At 54.1% G+C, this 18,024-nt stretch overlaps 1 protein-coding gene across 1 annotated transcript; it reads left to right on the forward strand.

The window, feature by feature from the left end:
* Positions 1–290: 290 nt before the first annotated feature.
* Otub2 (OTU deubiquitinase, ubiquitin aldehyde binding 2) lies at positions 291–17,362 on the forward strand. Its single transcript, XM_003462631.5, has 6 exons — positions 291–501; positions 12,053–12,148; positions 13,415–13,533; positions 15,536–15,620; positions 16,076–16,270; positions 17,147–17,362. The coding sequence occupies exons 1-6, from the start codon at positions 499–501 to the stop codon at positions 17,351–17,353; spliced, it is 705 nt and encodes a 234-aa protein (XP_003462679.2). The 5' UTR covers positions 291–498; the 3' UTR covers positions 17,354–17,362.
* Positions 17,363–18,024: the final 662 nt, after the last annotated feature.

Consider the following 18,024-nt stretch of genomic DNA (forward strand, 5'->3'; position numbering starts at 1 on the left):
TTGAGCAAACTATACTTATGTGACTTTGACTGTGTATTATTAATGAGAGCCAGCTAATCTTCCAGAAGACTTCAAATTGCAGTTAGTTAAAAGTCCTTCAGCCTTCACAAAGAAGGACCCGTCTTTCTAGGTTGGGCGAACTCCCTTGCTAGTTAAAAAGTTTTTTGTGTCTTTAAAAAGGGGCGGTACCCTGTCAAATAGCTCCTGAAACATAGGTTGAAAACTCTTGAAGTCCCACCCACTTTCTGTGACGTCCTGCGGCCCGGCCTCTGATTGCTCGCTGCCCACGTCAATCGCCGAGCGTGTGTCTTGCTGGGACACAGTGGAGGTCTAGCCTTTGGTTTGCGGAGCGGTCGGGTGTATTCTCCGCACACCCCACGCCCTCGAGGCCCCCGCCGTCCGACCCAACGGTGGAGCCGACCAGCGCCTTTCGTGGTACCTTCCGGCACCGGATCGGTCCTCGCTGGTGCGGGACGCGGCCCCACAGCTCCGGTCACTATGGTCAGTGGTGCTAGGGGAAAACGGGAAGGGGGAACGGGGAGGGGGCGCAGGGACGCGGGGGCGGGGTCGCCGATTTGCGCATGTGCGATCGCAGGCTCAGTCCTCTGCGCGGTCCCCGCGGCATTCCATCCCTGGAGCGCTAGAGTCCTAACCGGTTCCCCGGCCTGGGTCTGGGCGCTCCCCACTGGCTCCCTGGGACGCCCAGCCCAGAAGGTCCAGCTCGGTCCGAGGTCTCTGTCTCCAGTACGTTCTCTCCAGAGCCACCTGGAACCGCACGGTAGGTGCCGTCAACTGCAGCGGTTGAGAGCCAGTGCCCCGGGTGCCTGGCTTTGTTAAGGAGCCCTCTTCCCACGGCACCTCGCGGCCGCACCCCGAGGAAGGCTCGGCCATCGGAGACCCCTGATTCCCATCTCTCTGCCGAGGAGTGGACCTAGGGCTTGTTTGGGTGGCCAGGTCGCTTGTCCCTTGGGTGGCTGGACATTTGCTCCGTCCCTGGATGCCAACAGGTCTTTGGAGCTAGGGCCCGCGTGGCGAGGCTGCCTCAGGTTACAGCGAGTGAGTTAGGGGTCCGGGGAAAGTGGCCCAGAAGAACCCCCGATTCAGAGTCCTTGCCAAGCAGAAAGATGTGAACCTGTGGGGAAAGTGTTGGGACCCGTCGTAATGGTACTTGAATGGGGAGTTGAATCCCAGCCCCTGATCCCGGTCCAGTGCTGTCTTTGTTACATCAGGTTGCCATGGAGGTCAGGTATCTGGCATGATAGTCACCCCAAACCCTGCAGTGCTGAGCAGTGTCTCCTGGGAGCTTGTAGACTGCGGGCACTGATGGACATCTGTCTTCTGCCCCTTGGGAAGTGAAATGCTTGGGTGGGTTCCCTTTGCACATCTGTATTTTGGGCTGCTGTGAGAATCTCCTGAGGTCCAAGGTGTGGAGCCCAAGTGTTTAGCCAGAGGCTTTGAAGTGATAACCAGATGCCAGACATGGATGTGCACAGATGCCTGGTTCATTACGCTTGGCCTCCTCCCTCCCTGGGCAGCAAAAATGGGTCTCTGCTGTAGGGTGCTGTGGAGCTGGGACCTGCTCTGAGGGTGGTGTGGCCAGCCAGGGCCTCTGTGCTAGGCTGCCCAGCCAGACCTGCCAGTCTGGCACTGGGCCGTGGCTGAGGGGACCTGCAGGGCATCTGAAAGCATCAGTTTCTTGCTTCTCTCTAGTGCCCAAGGGGCGCTAGAAGGGGGCATCTGTTTTGCTTCACCCTGCAGGGTGGCAGCAGGAGCTGGGTTGGTAATGGCCTTAGCCACTAGGAGCTGCAGGCTGGCCTGACTCCCAGCCACCACTGGAGAGCACACCAGGAACACACCAGGGCCAGGAACCTCAACGGCTGACCCTTTGCTGCACAGGGAGGCTGCTGACTCCAACCTCCCCTCTGTCCTGGACTCAGGAGACCAGGTGGGGCACCCAGACATCTTGTCCTCACCCATCAGCGGGCTTGGGTCCCCTGCACGAGGATGCAGTGGTTAATGCAGGCGTGGGCATTCCTTTCATGTGGCATTTAGTGAGTACTGTGACGTGCCAGGTACCACGCTGGGCTCTGGGCTTGGGGGTGGGTTTTATGTTGAGTTCAGGTGGGTAGAGAACAGTGTCCTTGGAAAATACAGCATCTTCCTTGCTTTCCGTGTCAAAACCACTGGGCTGACTGTGAGACGGGGGCCCAGGTGGAAACACAGAGTCTGCATATGGAGTGTGTGTGTGTGTGTGTGTGTGTGTGTTCAGGGTGGTCTCGTGCACTCCAGGTATGGTTAGCATTTGGGAAATGAGTGAGTGTCCGACACGAACTGTAAAACCTCAGGACCTTGTTGTGCTTTATCCTGTCATTTATCAAACAACCCCCCTGCCCAAGTGGACCAGTGATGAGCCAAAGTGTGCCCGCCTCTCTAGCAGCTCGATGCCTATTGGCCAGGCCAGAGCTGGACAGGTGCAGATCTTGAGAATTGATGTAGCCTATGCAACTGACCAAGGCTGGGGTGCAGTGTACTTTTGAGGAGGGAGGCATGTTGGAGAAGGCTTCTCTGAGGAGGTCTTTTGAGCTTGGTATTGAAGGATGTATAGGAGTGTTCAGAAAGGATCCACAAGGAGGTATGTTCCAAGCAGCAGGGACAGTGGGCTTAATGGCCTTGAGATATGGTCAAGAGTGAGATATCCTGGCAAAAGTCAGCAGCTTCCGTAGGTACAGGGACTTGGGGGAGCCCTGAGGTGAGCCCATCAGAATGAAGGGCTTCATGTGCAGAGCTGTGGAGTTGGGGTGCAGCAGAGGGAGGAGGCATCACATTCAGGACAGGTGTGAGATGGTCTTGGGTGGACGCTTTCAAGTCAGGGACCTGGTTAACACAGTGTGTCCATTTCTGGGGCTGCTGTAACAAGCGCCGCAAGCGAGGTGGCGCAGAACAGTAGGAATTCCCTGGCTCGCTCTGGGGAGGGCAGAATTCAGGGTCAAGGTGTGTGCAGGGTCGTGATGGCTGGGGCGTGGGGGGGCTGGCCCAGCCTCACTCTGAGGTTCTGGTAGCTCCCAGACCTGTAGCAGAGCACACCAGCCTGCACATGGCATTGTCACCGAGCATCTGTGGCCAGGTTCCCCCTTTAATAGGACACCAGACATAGGTTTAGGGGCCTGCCCTACCCCAGCATGACCTCATCTTAGCTAATTACATCTGCAGTGACCTATTCCCAAATAAGGTCACATTCTGAGGTCTGGAAGCTGGGACGTCAGCATTTGCATTCTGGGGGACCCCGTTTAACTCTTAACACTCCACATCCGTTTTCAGAGCTTTACCTACCGTATGCCAGGGGCTGGAGATTCAGCAGTGACAGGTGAGGTCCCCGTCCTCAGGCAGCTGACATTCTAGCAGAGGGAGATGGCCTGAAGAACTAAAGCACTGTGAGGTGACAGGGACAGGTGAGGTGGCCCCAGAAGGCCCCTCTGAGGAGCGGCGTCACCCAACATATATGAAGAGGCACAGGGGAAGGAACAGCGTGTGGAAAGGACTGGGGGTGGACATGGGCATGTCCTGTGGGAGGAACTGAGAGGAGCCCGTCGCGGCTGGGACTCAGAGCAAGGTGAGCAAGGGCCAGGTGAGGTCAGGGTAGGAGATTGTTGTCAAAACATCGAGTCTTTCTCTACGGGAGGCGCCCATTGGGGAGCGTCTTACTTAGCTTGTGCTGCTGTAATAAAAATACCATAGGCTGGAGACTTTATAATGATAGGAAATGTATTGACTTCTAGCTCTGGAGTCTGGGAAGGCTAAGCTCAAGGGCTCGTCCTCACTGTATCCTAAGGTGACAGAGGGCATCACACAGTGGGAAGATAGGAGAGGGGCCAGAGGAGGGGGGCTGGGCAGGTCTCCCCTGAAACAAATCAGTGTAGCCAGGCCCAGAGCTCTGCAGGGTCTAATCCCTTCTTTAATTTCCTGCCTCTTAATACTGCTGCACTAACAGATAAATCCCGACACGGGTCTGGAAGGGAATATCCTAACCACAGCGTCCTGCCTTTGTCATCCCCCAGCTTGCATGTGCTTCTCACGTACAAAATGCCCTCATCCCAGCCCCGTTGTCCCTAAAGTCTTAACTCATTCCAGCCCCACACAGAAGCCTCAAAGCAAGTGTGGAATGTGCGGACCTCAAGCAGGCTGCATCCCAGGCCCCAGGCAGATCGCTTTCCAGCTGCGCAGCATGAAGCCACAGGAATTATGCCCGTCCATGGCACCATGGCAAGACACTGCCTTCCAAAGGAGTAGGCAGGAAGGAAGGGGGACTGGTCCTGAGTAAGCCCAACACCCACGAGCGTGAGCGATGTTACATCTTGAGGTTCTCAGAATAACCTTCCTTATTTCCTCCGGGACCCAGTGGGCAGGGATTGAGCCCCCAGGACTCTGAGCAGTCCACAATATAGCTTTGCAGGGCACAGCCTGCGAAGCTGTCTCGCAGGTTGGAGCCTCTTCCCTGCAGCTCCCCTGGGCTGCTGGTGCACACTGGTGGCCCTATCGTTGGGGTCATGACAGCTGTCCTGTTCCTGTGGCTCTGCAGAAATTACTGTGGTGGAAACTCTCCCCAGTATCCCTGTCCTGTGACAGTTCTCTTTGCCTCCTGGCTGTCTGCAGTGTACTTTGAGATCTAGAGAAAGGCCTGAGTGCCCAGCTCTGTGTTCTGCAGGCCTGCAGGGCAGCCCTACCACACTGCTGTGGCCACTGGGGCCGAAGCACTGACCACACCCAGCCTTGCCCAAGCCACAGCTGGCCACTAGGCTGCCCTGGAATATAGGGAGCAGATGCTTGGGTGAGGCAGCTGGCACCAGGCTCCTTTCCAGCTACACTCATCCCTTTTAGCAAAGAGCTGCTTGGCGACACCTTTGTTTTGCTGTCCCATAGATGTACAGATGCTGTTTCATTTTTTATAAGGCCAGGTTGCAGATTTTCCTCATCTTTCATTCCCTTGAATTGTGAAGACTATCTTTAAATCATTTCTCTCCACCCCCATTTTACTCTCTGGCCAACAGGTTCACAATGGAGCTGTAATTTGTGTATCTTGTCGCCAGGTGCCTTGAGCCACTGGTGGTGCATGCATGATTGTCCCATGACAGTGCCACTTCTACCTCAGTAGTAGAAGCTGCCCAATGGGAGAGTTGTGCGTGTACCACCAGTGATTCAAGTCAACGGGAGCGTGTGAAAAAAGCACACCCAGCAGCCTGCCTGCTTTACTGCTTAGAGTTGAGTTCTTCCACCAGGTGTCCTGGCTCATTGCTCTTAAATTCTGCCTTTCACAGAGCCCGTGGGCAAGTTCTCTGCCACCTTATGATGAGGATGGCCTTCCTTATTCCCAGATGAGACCTTATCAGCCTGGCCTTTACTGTCCAGATTTGTATCGCACTGTGCTCACCACCACTTAAGCAGTGTCTAAGAAGATCAGACTTTCACTGCAGCTTTTCTTTTCTTGAGCCCAACCCATTAAGCATTGCCCTAAATGCTCCATTCATGGTGATATAGGCTGCTTCCGGCACGCACTTCAGAACCGTCCCAGCTCCTGACCGTCACCCAGCTCCAAGGCCACTGCCATTACTGTTTTCAGGCATTCGTTAGAGCAACAGCCACTCTAAGAGAATATCAACAGTCACTCTAAGAGAATTTATGGTGAACAGATTTATTAGGCAAATGGTTCTGGAGCCTGGGCAGACCAAGAGCAAGGTGCTGGTGCCAGGCTAGCTCGGTTTTTCTGTATCATCACTTGATAGAAGGCACTGTATGGTGGAAGGAGGGGACTAGAGAGGTCCGGAGGGGGTGAATGTGCTTCATGGTAATGGATAATGGCGTTAGTTCGCTCTCGAGGGCAGGCTCCTGCCTTTTTACTGCTGTTGCAGTGACAAGTCAGAGCATGAGTTTGGGGTAGACAGCTCTCCACACCAGAGCAGAGCAAACTGAAGTACTGAGCAGAGAGTACTGAGAGTGTCTCCTTGTCTCTTAAGCACCTTGCACTGGCTGTTTGTGGAGAAACCATCAGGAGCTGAGCCTAGGAGACTGGGTGGACTTTGTTGCGGTCTCCTTGGGGAAGATGGTGCAGGTTCATAGTGTGGACTCGGGAGCAGAGCTAATGAGCGGGACAGCAGAAGGGAGCTCCTGGATTTGGGGGCTGTGCCGTGGCTGGCTGGAGGGAACTTCTAGGGAGCTGGGGAAATCTAGGGTAGAGGGATGGAGCGAGAGAGGTTAGGCCAGGTGAACTGGGAGGTGCCACTTACACGGAGCCTGTTAGGAGATGAATACCTGAGCGTTCTCTGGGAAGATTTTGTCCGAGTCCAGACACGATATCAGAGCAGACAAAGCCCAGTGTTCAGGGTCTCTCCGTAGCCATCCAGAAACTGCAACCCAGGCGCCTGGGGCCCACATGCCAGGTCTTCTCAAATGGCTTAGCTAAACAGCCGAGAGGGAACGTACAGGAAACTGAGTACTGGCCCCTGCTGAAAGATGTTGGTGACCTCCTTCCCAGAACCTAAGCTGTTCTGGGTGTGAGGGGCTTTGCAGATGTGATGAAGGATCCGAGATGGGGAGGTGACTCTGAGTCATGCAGGTGGGTGCAGAACAGCATCATTAGAGAGGGACAAGTGGTATGGGACTCAGTGTTAGTGGAGGTGACTGTGGAAAGAGCGGTTGGAGGGGGTTGTGCTCCAGGGAATGTGGGCAGCCTCAAGGAGCTGAGGAGGGCAGGACAGCGGTGTCCCTGGAACCCTGGGAGGGCACAGCCCATTCTCATCCTGACTCTAGCCCAGTGTTTCATTTCGGACTTTTGACCTCCAAGTCTAAGAGATGAAATTTGTGTTGTTATGGGATGTATTTATTATATATCCTATCCTGATAGACATTTAAAAGGTCATTTTCTTCTAGTGCAGGGAACAACCCACTGCAGAGACCCAGCCCCCAGAAGCCAGGGCCAGCCCAGTCTGGAAGGAACCTGGACCTTCTGAGAAGGGTGGTAGCCCAGTTTTGAACCTGCCTTGCCCCCAGCCCCTTCTGGGAACCATTCAGTAGCCAGGGGTCTGGCTGCACAATAAGCAGTGGCCACAGGGGTCAGGGCCTGGCTATGGAGGCTCACATCGGGGGCTGTGCGGAGGGACACGGGCTGGCCAGGGCCTGGTATTACCCTCTGGCCCAGTGGGACGGCAGAAGGGATGTGATGGATGTTTATGCGACTTTGAGCCCTGACTGCTGAGATCATCAGTGTATCCTGGTTAACAGCTGTTTCCAAGCCAGGGTGCCATCTGCCTGACTTAATTAGTTATATCTACTTCCAAACCAGTAATTAAAGAGCTAAAATTCTTTCATGTGGCCTGATTAGCGCTGGCAGGATGATCAGGTGTGGCCTTTCTGTCCCTTCTCTGTAACTTCCTGGAAATTTTCACAGCCCAGATTTTAAAAGCAAGGGCCAATTAGCGACAGCCAGGGCAGACCCAGAGCTCTGCTCCTGATTAATGAGCCAGCAGTTGCAGGGTGAGCCCGGGGTTCTGCCTTGGGTTTGAGTCTCTCGTCTCCCTTAGGGTGGGACAGGAATGCACTTGTGAGGTGTGTGTATGTGTGTGTGTATACAGGTGGATGAAGACTTGAAGTCCTCCTGGAGGTGTGCTGGGCTGACTGGAAGGTGAAGGTGTCACTAACGTGGTGTCACCTAGATGCCCCAGTAAACACACATGAGTCCACTAGGAGGCGCTGGAGCCAACCAAAGGTTCCATCTCCTGTGGCTGGAGGAGCCCTGCCTGGCCACTTGTCAGGAGGCTAGATTCTAAATCGTACGAAGCCAAGAAGAAGAGCCACAGTATCCACAGAATGATATGCATGTGAACTTAAAACACAAACACATAAAAACTTTTAAAAAGACATCCACATTCCATTCTATGACTGTATAATGGACTATAGGTCTCTAATCAAATCCATAAAGACCAAGTGGAAAGGTGGGTGCCAGAGCCTGAGGGAGGAGAGGCCAGGGAGGCGGTGTCTGAGGGGGACTGAGTTTCAGACTGGGCAGGTGTCATCTGGAGGTGGAGGATGGCGATGGCTGCACAAAGGTGAATGTGCTCAGTCAGTGCCACTGAACCACGCACTAAAAATGGCTGGAAGAGTGTATGTGCTGTGATGTGTGTTTCATCATCGTTGTTTTAGAAGACATATGGATCCTGAGATATGTGGGGGGCTGGGGTGGAGGAAATGAGATGGACTGAGGGGGTGCAGGAAGCAAGGCGGGCGGGAGCTGGGACCCTGGCTGCTGTCCCCTGTGGATGCATTAGTGTCACTGTTTCAAATAGCATAGGTGAATTTGCCAAGTGCAGTTTATGCTAAAATGGCCGTGGAGGACCCATGTGGGCTTCCACGCGTGTCCCGCTTTGCCTTTCTCCTGAGCACCTCTAAAGGTGCCTCATTTTGACAAGTGATGGAGACTTCCTACAATAAATTACTTGTTTCTACTTAGTTAGGATTAACTCCTTAAACTCTTTTCTGCTTTCCGGTGATACCTCCTCAGAATCTGCTACGTAAGTATAGGCAGCTGTATGTTCTTCTGTAACTGCCCTCAAATATTTGAGGAGGGTCTGCTTTTTCTTGTTTGCAGCAGTCCAAGCACAAGCAGCATTAGATATGGTTGTTTTGCTTTTTAATCTGTTGTTTCAAAAGCCTCAAGCTTTAAGTCAGCTGTGTGCAAAAACAACAGACTTTTAAAAGCCCAAATACATTGCTAGTGAAGTAATGAGGCTTGGGATGAAGCCAGGGTGCAGGGACGGTGCTGGCCGGCACACGCGTGCCTTCCCCTGTGCCAGAGGCCCCCTGGAGGTCCATTCATGGAGCAGGATATTAAGACTGAGTCTTCTAGGCTCCCACTCGTATTTGTGGCCTCAGCCCACGATGTGAGCACAAAATTAACCTGTGACTGTTGTTTATCTTGCTAATAATGTGCTGTGACTTAGATCAAAACCTATAAAAATTTTATAAATTTGCCACTGAAGTCAATAAAGCTCTCTTTAAGTTTTAATCCTGCAGGTAGAAATAGGACAGTTTTAAACTATGAATCAGAGGTCCCCTTAGATTTTGGAGACGAAGCAGAAGGAGTTCCAGATGAAGGAGAGGCCGATGTCTTCTTCAGTGTTAAAAGGCTTAAGGAAGCGGGGGAGACTGACTTCCCCTCCCCATGTGGTGATGTCTTTTTTATTGCTGGGGATGAAACCCAGGGCCTTGCACAAGCGAGGCAAGTGCTCTGCGCCAGGCTGCACCTGCTCCTGCGGTGTCTTGATGCTGTGCCTGTGCATCACTGGGAATGGCCCCTGGTCCCTGTGATGAGCCTCTCCCAGGCTTGGAGACCCTGAGCTCCCGTCTGGGAGCTGGAGGGAGGACTGGGCTGTGTGTGTGTCTGGGACAGCGGCAGGGGCAGAGGTTTGGGCCCAGCCTGCTGGTAAGGAGCCCAGCCAGCCTGCCCAGAACCTACTTTTGTGGCCCGGCAGCCCTGGCCCTTTGAGAGCTGCTGGACTCAGGGCTCTGCATGCCCAGCACTTGGTGTGATTTGTGTGGCTTCATAGTTGCACAGCGGTGTGCGATAGATCACTTCCTATCACTCCCCGAGCTTGTTTGTAGCGTGGGTATAAAAATGCTGGCCTTGCAAGATTGCTGATGATTAAATGAGTTAATGGGGATCTGTGAGTCAGAGTTTGGTATATAGTAGGTGCACAATAATGTCACCTGTCGCTACTTCGTGTATCTTGGGTTTAGGGTAGCAAGAGATCATCAGACTACCCTCTGTACATTGGCTTCCAGCCATGTGGCCACAGGATGGCTGTAAACAAGTTGCATCTGTATTTAAGGGAGGAAACGAACGAGGAAGGAATAGGATTTGCCATCCCTTTTGATCCAGAAGCTTTCCCAGAGGGCCCCTATGACTTCCCAAGGGTCCAGTTGGCCAGTTCCAGTTAGATGGCCACCTGGAGTTTCAGGCGGGCCAGGAGGATGAGTGGGAAGGATGTAGGCTTGTCTTGCTTTACTCTGTCTTTTCATAATGCTGCCTGGGGTGGTTGGTGGAGGAGAAATGGGTATGGTGGATGGGACGGCAGCCTGCAGACACTGCCTGGAGTGCTTGCCTGATTCCCGTAGGGGTCCCCCAGCCTATGCTGTGGTGCCGGGGAAGGTGGCGAGGGAGCCTGAGGCTGACTTAGTTTTGTAAAGAAAGTGGGGTATGCAATGGAAACTTCTAGAAGTGAAACCCAGAGTCCTTCATCCCTACCCCCAGGCATTTGTACACTTAGGTCCTGTTTTGCAAACACACTTTCTCCCGTCCTTTGGGGTAACAGAGTCTTCTCTGTTGTGAAGTCCTCCTCTGGGAAGCTGGCTTGACTCTCCCTCCTATGTCTAGGGGAGGGTATGTGTGGCGCCCCCGAGGAGAGAAGAAAATATGAGATCAGGGAGAGCCCAAGCCTGGCTCAGATGGGAACGGGGGACCAGAGACTTTATGGAAGTGGTGGCTTTTATTATTCATTTAACAAACATTTCATTCCCTCCATGCCTGGCTCTGTGATGGGTCTTGGGCAGTCAAATGGGTGGCTGGAGATGGTGAACAGTAGGACCCGCTGCCCTGCCTTGTGGCATCGCAGTCTGGGAGTTGGGGTCTCCCTTCCTCCTAGAGAGGCCACTTCCTGGTCCCAGTGCTTCTCCTCTGTCCTCATGCCAGGTACTGGCATCGGGGGCCGAGAAAGTCATTATCAGAAAGTTCACAAGTTCTATACCTCGTGGAGACAGGAATGACCCGAAAGTCACCGAGGCCTCACTGTGTGGCCCAGCTCTCTGCCTCTGGGGGGCACAACCTGGGGGGAAACTAACCCTCAAAGCCGCAGGGATGTTCCTGCTGAGGAGACAGTGGAGGTGCGGTTTGTGACATCAGAGGCCCCTCTGAGTGTGGGGATGGGCTGGGGTCAGCAGTGAGGCTGGGGCCTCTGGGACAGACTCCTGTGATCCAAGCCATCAAGAGAAAGAGCAGCTGCAGCCACAGCTCCCTGCCAAAGCTGATGGCACAGAAAGGTGAAGCGTTCATTTACGGAAACTGCAGTTCAGAGCAACCTTCTAGCCATGCATGCACTTCTGCCTGGAACTGTCCCCCTGCGCTGCATGCTGGAGCCGCCTTATTTTAAACCGCGATATTGAACATTTTCCTCCTGCCCTGTTTGCTGCTAACATGAGGGGCAGGTTGGAGGTGGGGTGCATCACCCACTTTTCTGCGCCCTGATGGGTGGCAAGAAAGCCCGAGACAGAGTCGAGGCCTGCAGGGAAGTGGCTGTCCACCCAGGTGCCTCCTGCAGTGTCCCGGGCCTGGAGCTTCCCCTGCACTATCCTTCAGGCCCAGAGAGACGCTGACTCTGGGATACTAGCCTTCCTGGGTTGGAAGCAACCTTGACTCGGAGCTGGGTCACAGTGTGACCTTGACTTACAGGTGGGGCTCAAGGTGCCCTCCATTGCTGGGCAGCTCTGCAAAGTCAGACCTCAGCGCCCTTCCCATGCTGCCCTCCGACCTCCCTCCTCTGGTGCCTGGCCTTGTTACCTGGCATCATCAGTGCGTTCCTGTAGACCATGAGCCTTGCTGGGGTACTGGGGTGCTGGGTAAGAACACTTTCTTATTTCCAGCATGCGATGCTGTGCTTGGCATAGGCTGGATCTTCAGGAAGGGTAGGAGACAAAGGAATGTATCAGACTCCTGCATGAGGAGTCCTGAGGTTTGAGGCATCCTATTCTGTGATGTGAGTCACTCTGCAGGCTGCAGGGGGAGTTTCCATAGCCAGGGACACTTCTTCGTGATGGTACTGACGCGGACTGTCCTGTCTGGGGACCGTGACATTCCAGGCAGGCACCTGGGAAGCTGGCCACATGCTTACAGGTGTCCTGAGTGAAGGTGTCTTTTGCTGCTCAGGGTAAGCAGGACCTAAAAGGCCATGAGCTGGGTGAACCCCCGCAGTTTGGGAATAGTCCCAGCATTTCCTCTTTCCCTGTCTTTCAGAGTGAAACATCTTTCAACCTAATATCAGAAAAATGCGACATTCTATCCATTCTTCGTGATCATCCTGAAAACAGGATTTACCAGAGGAAAATCCAGGTGAGGCAGAGGGTGGAGAGGGAGGACCATAAATGCAGTAGAATGAAGTTGGGTGCACAGAAGTGGGTGCCACTTTGAAAGCTGAAAGTTTGGACCAGGTTCCCAGACCAGTTATAGCACCCCCAGGATTTGATGCGAATATTCTTTTCAAAAGCTGAGCATGGGGGCCGGAGGTGCAGCTCAGTGGTACAGTGCCTGCTTGGCAAGGGCAAGGTCCTGAGTTCGCTGCTTAGAGCTTCATTTACTCATGGAACTCTCTTATTACCACTCTGTGAGGCAAGGACTTCTTTTACAGTGCCCCTTTTACAGCTGGGGGCACTGAGGCACAGCACCTGAATGGCTGAGCTGGGACGCGAACCCAGGCAGCCTGACCTCATTGCCTGCATTGCTGACCACTGTACTAGTGACCTCCCAGGACAGGGCAGTTGTTTGGATCACTCTTGGGACAAGGGCATGTGAGAGCACTGGGGTGGGACGGGCCACAGCCGCTCCTCAGCATCCTCAGGACACAGGGCCCAGCCTCCCGCCCCTGACCTTTCCCGAGACTCCTGCATAGGAGCCGCACAGGTGCCGCATAGAGGGCTGTGGGAGCAGGGGATGGGGCTGGGGCACCCCGAGTTCTGTCCCCATGTCTCCCGTCTCGTGAGGCCTTCTCAGCCAGCCTGCTCAGGTGGCCCAGGCCTTCTCATGGCTGTGGTAAAAGCTAGAGTTCCCCAAACCCCTAAAACCATGTTCCTCTGCCAAAACAAGGCAGGACAGGGGACCCAGGCCACAGGAGAGGGCCACCGGCTGCTAGGAGCAGGATTGCAGGGAGTGCGTTGTGGACATTTCTCACACTGCTGAGAAACATTGGGAAGACTGCTGGTCAGCCCAGGAGGCCCCACCATGCCATCTGCTTACATGAGTGCCTGCCACGCTCCGCACTCTGTGGCCAGCTGCTGCTTCTTGATGGCCCATTCTTCCAGGAAGCCTTTCCTGACTTATAGAGTCTAGTGTGGACCCCCTGCCCCGTGGTACCCCTCTGTCACCGTCATCTGATCACGAGTCACTGCCCCTGACTTTTGGTTGCCTGGGGACAGTGGGCAAGGTCTTCCCTGCCGGATGCCAGGCTGATCAGTGTGTTTGTTGAATGAATGAGAGCTGCGGAGACTGAAGGGCAGGAGCGGGTGTGGTCTGGGAGAGGCTGGGGCCCATGGCCAGGACAGCACCAGCCCTGCATGAGAGCTGTGCTGCTGCAGGTGTCCGCATGTCCTTCCCTCCCCACAGGAACTCAGCAAAAGATTCACCGCGATCCGCAAGACCAGAGGGGATGGCAACTGCTTCTACCGGGCCTTGGGCTATTCCTACCTCGAGTCGCTGCTGGGCAAGAGCAGGGAGATCCTTAAGTGAGTGGCGATGGGCTAGCGGGGCTGCCCTCGCTCTGCGCTGGCTCAGTCCTGGATCTCTGGGAGAGAGGGAACTGGGGCTCCTGGCCAAGGCCTTTGATGCTGGGGAAACCCATCAGCTGTGGTGAGGCTGAGGGCAACCGGGGTGGCATCAGTGACCTTCCGGGTGCTTCCAGCCCTCTGCATCACCGCAGGTCTAGGCCAGCCTCAGTGAGGCGGAGTGAGCACTTCCTTGGTGACTCATGTCACACAGAAAACAACAACAAAGCTTTACTTTGGTGCTTTGAATCATTGCAGCTGACCTGGGCCTCGAGGGCAGGTAGTCCAGTGTCTGCCAGGCCAGGTGAGGCCCAGCCCTGAGGTCAGCACACAGAGGGTCTCTGTCCAGAGCTGCCCCCCCTCCCCGTGGGGACCTGACTGTAGGCTCTCTGTGCTTTGGTCAGCCCCGGGCTGACCATGTTTGGACATTTGAATGAAAGTTATTCATCACTTAGGTCTGAGTGGTTCTGAGGTTCTGCACTGCTGGGCTTTGGGCCACACTAAGTATCAGGGGCCAAGACCTACCTCTGGGCTCAAAGTCCTTGGAGGACTAGATGGGGACCTGCCCCCCTTTCTCAGAGACATGGACCCCCACACACACTGGGGCTGTGACCTTATCCTCCCCTGTGAAATCCATCTCTCCGCGTCTGTCTGTCTCTCTCAGCCTTGTCAGTGGCAGTGTCAGCTGGCCCCACATGCTGCCCCCTTGTCCTTGTGCATACAGCAGCCCAGTTACTTAGGGCTAGCTCTGCTGCAGAGCTGTAGGTCCTGGAACCAGACTCGGGTTCCTTGCCAGGCCCATGAGGGCAGGGATACAGGTTCCGGTCCCAGGAAGGGGCTGTGCCTTGGGAGCCCTCATGATGGGAGCAGAACTCACGGAGAAGGGCCTTCGGGGTGCCTGGAAGGGTGGTTGGATGCTAGCAAGTGTTTAACAGCGGGAAAGCCTGATTTGTGGGGTTCACCAGTTCCTGTGGTATACTTATAAATCGATCCTGTCGTGATCAATTTCCAGGTGCCAGCCTGAGGTCACAGAGCACAGGATCAGGAAGAACCCAAAATGCCACACAGCATCCCACCAGGCATTCCCCTAGACTCTTGAGAATGTAGATAATACTGAATAATAGAAAACAGTGAGGTTTGAGTATTTACCATCTTCTTTTTTTGGTATTCTTTATTTCATTGCAAGTTTTGCTTTTGTTTTGTGGTACTGGGGGTTGAACCCAAGGCATAATGTTTTATTTTGAGATAAGGTCTCACTCAGTTGCCAAGCTGCCTAGACTGGCCTTGAACTTCTGGTCCTCCTGCCTCAGCCTCCCAGAATGCTGAATCACAGGCATGTGCCTCCACACCCAGCCCATTTGGGTCTTAAGGTTGTGGCCAGGAGATTTCCTAGAAATGTAGAAATTCAGTAGCTCAGAGGAGGGGGTATAAACTGGCTGTGGCAAGGAGTACATCCCTCAGAGGTCCTGGTCAGTGTTACTGGGAGACAATGGGGACAGGGAACTACTTCTCCATGTGAGTGGGTGCTTGAGGATCGGGTAGAGTGAGGTGCTGGGGACACACATCCCTGGGAGAGCTTTGTGCTGGGGGCAGAGGCCAGAGTGTTGCTGGTCATTCTGGGGGTCCCTGTGGACGAAGTATAAGGGAAGCTGGACACGTGCAGGCCAGAGGATGTGAGAAGGCAGAGACCATGGGCACAGGAAGGAGGGACAGGGTCAGGAGACCTTTAGAAAGTAAGATCAGCAGTCGGGGAGCGGGCAGTGATTCCCCCAACTCCTTCATCTTTGAAGGGAGTGTAGTAGGTGCCTCCTGGGTTGGTTCACAGTGGGGAGGATGGAGCACACCAGTATGGGGGCCAGATGGATGCACTTTGCAGGATGGAAAAGCACTTCACCTGCTGGTGACATGGTCAGTGTGGGGCACCCCGGATTCCTCTGTGACCATGCGGTCTGCTGCCCTACAGGTTCAAAGAGCGCGTGCTGCAGACCCCGAATGACCTTCTGGCTGCTGGCTTTGAGGAGCACAAGTTCCAGAACTTCTTTAATGCCGTGAGTTCAAGGCGGGCATGCTGGCTGAGGACCCAGGGCTGTCCATGTGGGCAGAGCAGGTGGGAATAGGCCCTCCTGATATCCGGGTCCCCAGCTGAAGATGTTTCTCCTTTCCTCTCCTGGGCCTGGGGAAGAACAGGGTTAGCATCTGCTGGGAGGCTACACCCCTCTGGGGGAGGAGGCTCCTCCTTCATCCCTTCCCTGCCCTGCTGATGTGCGGGAGCAATTGACCCTCTGCCCCTACAGCTCTGAATGTGTGATGAGGGCCGTGAGACAGCCATGCTATCTTCTAGACATGCCTCTGGCCACAGCACTAGCCCCCAGCACCCAGCTCTGGCAGAATCCAGTTGATTTATCCCATGGCTGAGGCTCTCAAAATGAACATTCTGAGGCTGTTGTGGCTAGTGGGGTGGGTCTCACCGGGGTGGCCCCTGCTGATGGCCAGTGTTATGCAGTTCTACAGCGTGGTAGAGCTGGTGGAGAAGGACGGCTCTGTGTCCAGCCTGCTCACGGTGTTCAATGACCAGAGCTTCTCCGACCGCATCGTGCAGTTCTTGCGTCTGCTCACGTCAGCCTTCATCAGGAACCGCGCCGACTTCTTCCGACACTTCGTGGATGAGGAGATGGACATCAAAGACTTCTGCACTCACGTAGGTTCTGCTGGGGCTCAGGCCTTGGGGATGCAACCCTGGCTCTTGTCGGTCTCCCATGGTTTCAGTCACCATCTTTGGCCAGGGTATCACATTGGCAGTTCAGCCTCACTGGGTTAGCAGGCTGCATGTGTTTTGGGACAGGTCATTTCCCCTCTGGGGATTTACCATCTGGAAGCTGTAGATTGGTCTGTGTATAAAAGTAGCAGCTTCCAATTTGCCCCAAGATGTGTTTTTATTTTTAATGTGAAAGAGTGGCCAACATCTAAAAACTAGAAGCTATTTTCATATGAATATCCAGATGTCTCTTTAGGTTTTTTCTTTTTCTTTTTGTACCAGGGATTGAACTCATGACCTCACACTTGCCTGGCAGGCGCTTATGCCACTGAGCTAAATCCCTAGCCCTGGGTGTCTCTTTAAAAAGTTAGATCAGACCCGCTAGACCCTGACCCTAGTGTGGCCCTAAGTAGCAGCAGGGCCTCTGTGGGTCAATGCTTCTGCCTCTCCCTGTAGTCTCTTCAGAGTCCAGATGCGGTCACTCACTGAGCCCCTGGCCTCTGTGTGCACTTACGCTTGGATTCACTGCTTCACAGGGTCCTGTTGGGCTCTGTTTGGTGCCAGGCTGCATAGTCCCTGCCTTGTTCCAGATTAGTAAAAGGGCCTAAAATTTAAAAAGTTGCATGTTGTTTTTGAAACCGCCAAAATTTCTAGCATTGTTGCTTCTGCTTGAAGCCTGCACTCTGTGAAGTGAGGGTATCAACACCTGGTCTCCCAGGTGGCCATGAAGAGCACTTCCCAACACAGAGACTGTGACCACAACCCAGACCTCTGTCAGCAGCACCTGAGCTGGCTTGTGTTTTCACCTTGGTTTTGCAGGAAGTAGAGCCCATGGCCATGGAGTGTGACCACATCCAGATCACAGCCCTATCCCAGGCGCTGAACATCGCCCTGCAGGTGGAGTACGTGGACGAGATGGACACTGCCCTGAACCACCACGTATTCCCCGAGGCTGCCATCCCTTCCGTGTTCCTGCTCTATAAAACATCCCACTACAACATCCTCTATGCAGCTGATAAACATTGATTAATTTTAGGCCATGCAGTGGAACCTGTCACCTAACGGAACTGCATTCTAAATGGAACATTCGGCTTTTCTATTTCTTAAGCGATTTAGGCAATAGCTACAAAACACACAGCCTTGTGGGTAAAGCCTCTGGAAACAAGGCTTGCCATTATGGACTATGGTAACTGGTGGTATTTTTAATATTTATTTTGATGGAGGATCATAGGCCTTCTAATTCTGGGCCAGAAAGCCAGGACCCCTGGCTGTGCACCCAAGTTCTTGGTGAGATCCTGTACGGGTCACCTATCCTCACTGGACCTGTTAACTTACCTGGAGGAGGAGCCTATTAAATGAAAATGGGGACCTCTGGCTTCCCTCACCAGGGCAGTGGACGACCTCTGCAGGGAGAAGAAAACTCAAGGCCAGCTGTCTTGACTCAAGCGACAGCACACCTGTGACGATGTCCAGCCCAGTCGTTTGTGGAGGTGGTTTTGGTGGGTGACTTCACTCACCATGGGGCTGTGCTCCCACCCCTCACTTGAGACCTTTTTATGCCAAAGTCCAGAACAGGGCCTTAGCCTTGTGCATGAAGAAAGCTCAGGGTGCTGGGGGCCCCTCTCCCTCAGGGCCAGAGGGTCCTGACCTTTGGAGAGCGGGCCTTCAGGGTTCTGCTGTCTGCTGTCTTGTCTCCC

Source organism: Cavia porcellus, unplaced genomic scaffold (assembly GCF_034190915.1).
Source record: "Cavia porcellus strain 051 isolate PalLab524CR breed Dunkin Hartley unplaced genomic scaffold, mCavPor4.1 scaffold_31, whole genome shotgun sequence".
NCBI lineage: Eukaryota > Metazoa > Chordata > Mammalia > Rodentia > Caviidae > Cavia > Cavia porcellus.